At 44.3% G+C, this 4,028-nt stretch overlaps 1 protein-coding gene across 1 annotated transcript; it reads left to right on the top strand.

The window, feature by feature from the left end:
* Nucleotides 1-2,254: 2,254 nt before the first annotated feature.
* LOC132612953 (uncharacterized) lies at nt 2,255-3,572 on the top strand. Its single transcript, XM_060327021.1, has 2 exons — nt 2,255-2,556; nt 2,873-3,572. Exons 1-2 carry the CDS (start codon nt 2,255-2,257, stop codon nt 3,570-3,572), a joined length of 1,002 nt encoding a protein of 333 aa, XP_060183004.1.
* The last annotated feature ends 456 nt before the right edge of the window (nt 3,573-4,028 follow it).

Raw genomic sequence — 4,028 nt, 5'->3', positions numbered from 1 at the left:
GCTACAGTTCTTCAAGTATAAGGTATTTTCTTCATCCTATCTCTTATGTTGAGTTGATTTAAAGGTTTAGCAAGTCTTAAAAGTGAAAATAGTTGTGGTGGAAAGGTCATAAAGTGTTGTGTTGTAGTTTTTGAGTTTATGGACTGTTTTGAGCATGTTGTGGCTGTGTTGTTGGGATAATTTCCATGTATATGGATGGTATCTAATGTTGTTGTGTGTTTATGAGATTATGCTCCTTGATTAGGAAGAAAAGAAGTGTATATTGTTATTGTATGTTGATAAACATCGTGTGGGATGTTTTATGGAATATTTTTCTATGGATTATGATGTTGTTGGCGTTAGTGTTGTTGTTGTTGTGTTAGTCGTTATTCTTGTGATTTTGGGCAAGGGATATAAACAGGAGAGATGTTGTCCGAATTTTGGTAGATTCTAAAGGAGCTTAATTTGAAGACTTAAGATAGGCATTTGACGATAAGCCTAAAAATAGTATGAATTCTCTTGAATGTAGATTTATGAGCTTGGGAGGATAAGCGTTAAGTGGTAGAAGACCGAAAAGGTATGTTAAGGCTGTTCTTTCTTTTCTTAGCATGATTCCATTTATGGTAAGAGCGTGATAAACCTTATGACTAGAGATTTGTTAAAGTAGAGCTAGCCGTATTGGTGTCTAGTTTCCGAGTGTTATGTTATTCTTTCTGAGGGGCTATATTCCTTTCTTATGTCCTCAAGTTCATAAAGAGACATGTTACAGTATTGATACTTTCCAGCGCATACCTAATATGCATACATTTTATTTGGCCTGCTCACTTGGTCAGTGAGACATTTTATTTAGCCTGGCCACTTGGTCAGTGAGACAGGTTTGCCTAGCCGACGGGTCAGTGAGACTTTTATTTAGCCTGGCCACTTGGTCAGTGAGACATATGTTATCATGGTATTGCATTCCACTTGAGACAGATCAGAGAGTTATTATGAGGATTCTTTACCCTCTAGATTGTATCGTTTTTCAGTTCAGTTTCAATTATTCCATTGCTTTAAATACTCGATACACTGTTTTGTACTGACGTCCCTTTTGTCGGGGGCACTGCATTCATGCCCGCATGTGCAGATCGACAGATTGATAGGCCTCCCCAGTAAGCAGGATCTGATATCAGCTGATTGGTGAGCTCCTTTTTGTTCGGAGTTTCCAAGTCTTTGGAGTCTCTCCCGTTTGATTACAGATTGTATGGCACAATCGCACATTCCATAGAGGCTTGTAGACGAGTCATGTATATAGTGTGTCCGTGTGACAGCCTCGTTGACTTGTATATGTCTGCTTGGATACTGTTGGCTTTGTACGATCAGAGCAGCCTTGTCGGCTTGCTCAATTGTATATATATACGTTTTGGGTGTGTGTGCCCAGTTCAGAAGAGATAGTCAGTATCTATCTATCTATCTATCTATATATATATATATATATCCAGATTGCGGTTTGTGGGTATTTTCTGTGTGCAGGTAGGCCTTACCGATTTATTCTGGGGATTACTTCCCCAGAGTTTCAGATTTAGAGTAGTTCGCTTGAGCCTGGTTTGGCTTCGGGTGCCGGTCACGTCACCCGAAATTGGGGTGTGACAAACTTAATATCAGAGCAGGTTTGTCCTAGGGAGTCTACAAGCCGTATCTAGTAGAGTCTTGTTTATAGATGTGTTGTGAACCACATCATATAAACAGGAAGCTACAGGGCATTTAGGAATTGGTTACCTTTCTTTCAGATCTAAATGGTGCTGTAAAGCCATGTCATAGGAGATTTGTGTTAAACTTACCCTTCTATATTTGTACACAGCTATGCCGGTGACTAGGAAGGCTGTAGCTAGCCGGAAAGGCAATACAGCAGCGGGCGAGGGGAATAGTAGGGCACACCCCGCAGCCGAGGCCTACCCTGAGGTCCAGGGTTAGACCCTACCCCAGCGATCATCGACGACTCCACCGCTTGAGGAACTCTCGAGGGAGGCAGCAACTCCAGTACCCCCTTCCATACTAACAGACCAGGATCTTAGGAGAGCGATGCATTTATTGACCCAGATTGTGACGACACAGAGACAGCCGAGAGCACCTTCTGGAGTAACAGCCGAGAGCACCTGCTGGAGTAGTAACTGCTGATGGGTACCATAGTTCGAGAGTTCGTGAGTTTTTAGCACTTGACCCTCCAAAGCACTCAGGGGTTACGTGGGACGAGGATCGACAAAACTTTATCGATAAGCTCCGGTGTATTTTCAGGGTCATGCATTCTACCGAGACCAAGGCAGCAAAGTTAACGGCTTTTAGGCTCCGTGATATAGCGATCCTATGGTATGAGAGGTGGGAGCATGCTAGGGGTCCGGAGGCACCTCCAGCGCGTTTGTCTGAGTTTTCAGAGGCCTTTCTTGATCATTATTTACCGTTGGAGATACGAGAGGTGAAGGTAGATCAGTTTTTGACTGTCCAGCAAGGTAACTCCAGCGTTCGTGATTATTGCCTCCGATTTGATTCCTTGGCCAGATGTACTCCATCCTTCTTTGATTCATCGAGTGCCAGGATTCACCGGTTCATCGCGGGTTTACACCCCGATTATGTGAAGGCTTGTACCACTGCGACGGTAAGTGATAATATGGACATTGCTCGTATCTAGGCATTCGCACAGAATTGTGAGGATCGTAGACGCCAGCCGCAGGAGACTGAGAGGATAGAGAGGGAGCGCCATAAAAGGGCTAGGATTATTGGTCAGCAGGGTGATAGTAGGGGGAGTTTCAGACCCCAATACCAAGGTAGGCCATTTAGGCTGCCATCAGCTTAGTCTCAAGGATAATAGATAAGGGTATTATATTCCCTCTGCACCAAGTGATAGTTCCTGCACATCCAGGTCACAGCAGCAGAGGGGTCCGGGACAGGCTAGATCACTACCACAACAGTGTGGTGACTGTGGTAGAGCGCATCATGGGCGATGTCATTACGGGTCATGGGTTTGTTATACCTATGGCAGCATAGATCATTTCAAGAGGGACTGTCCACAAGGGAGACCTACTGGTATGACACAGCCAAAAGGTTCTATAGTAGGGTCATCCGCATCCGTGCGTCCCTCTGGGCGCGGCCCGCAGTCTTCAGCCGGTAGAGGCAGAGGTGGGGGAGGAGCTTTTGGTGCAGGCGGTGCTCAGAATCGCATTTATGCTTTAGCAGGTCGTCAAGACGTGGAATCCTCACCAGACATTATGACAGATACATTGACAATCTGTTCATATAACGTTTACGCGTTAATAGATCCGGGGTCCAATTTGTCCTATGTCACCCTACTTATTGCGGGAAAATTTGGTATAGTGCTAGAATTGTTGAATGAGCCATTTTCTGTGTCTACACCTGTGGGTGAACCTGCTATCACTAGGAAAATTTATCGTGGTTGTTCTGTAGTTGTTTGTGGTCGTCAGACCATAGCAGATCTCATAGAATTGCAGATGGTCGATTTTGATGTTATTATGGGAATGGATTGGTTAGCTTTTGTTTATGCTAATGTGGGGTGTTGGACGAAGACTGTCACGTTCCACGTCCCGGGAGAACCAGTTTTGTAATGGAAAGGTAATACGGCTTCGTCGAGGTTTATATCCTATCTCAAGGAGAAGAAGATGATATCGAAGGGATGTATCTATCACATAGTTCGTGTCCGGGATATAGAAGCAAAACCGCCAACTCTTCAGTCTATTCCTGTAGTTAATGAGTTCCCAGATGTGCTCCTAGACGAGCTTCCAGGTCTCCCGCTAGAGCGAGAAATTGACTTCGCTATAGATATACTACCGGGTACTCAACCAATATTCATCCCTCCTTATAGGATGGCCCCTACTGAGTTGAAGGAGCAGTTGAAGGATCTACTGGAAAAGGGCTTTATCAGACCTAGTACGTCACTGTGGGGAGCCCCAGTATTGTTCGCAAGAAAAAAGGATGGTTCGCTATCGACTATAGGCAATTAAATAAGTTGACGATTAAGAATAGGTATCCACTTCCGAGGATAGATGATTTATTTGATCAAC

The sequence above is a fragment of the Lycium barbarum genome, chromosome 10 (genome assembly GCF_019175385.1).
Source record: "Lycium barbarum isolate Lr01 chromosome 10, ASM1917538v2, whole genome shotgun sequence".
Lineage (NCBI taxonomy): Eukaryota > Viridiplantae > Streptophyta > Magnoliopsida > Solanales > Solanaceae > Lycium > Lycium barbarum.
Note: the sequence above shows the minus strand (reverse complement) of the source record. Positions and strands in the feature narration are given on the sequence as shown.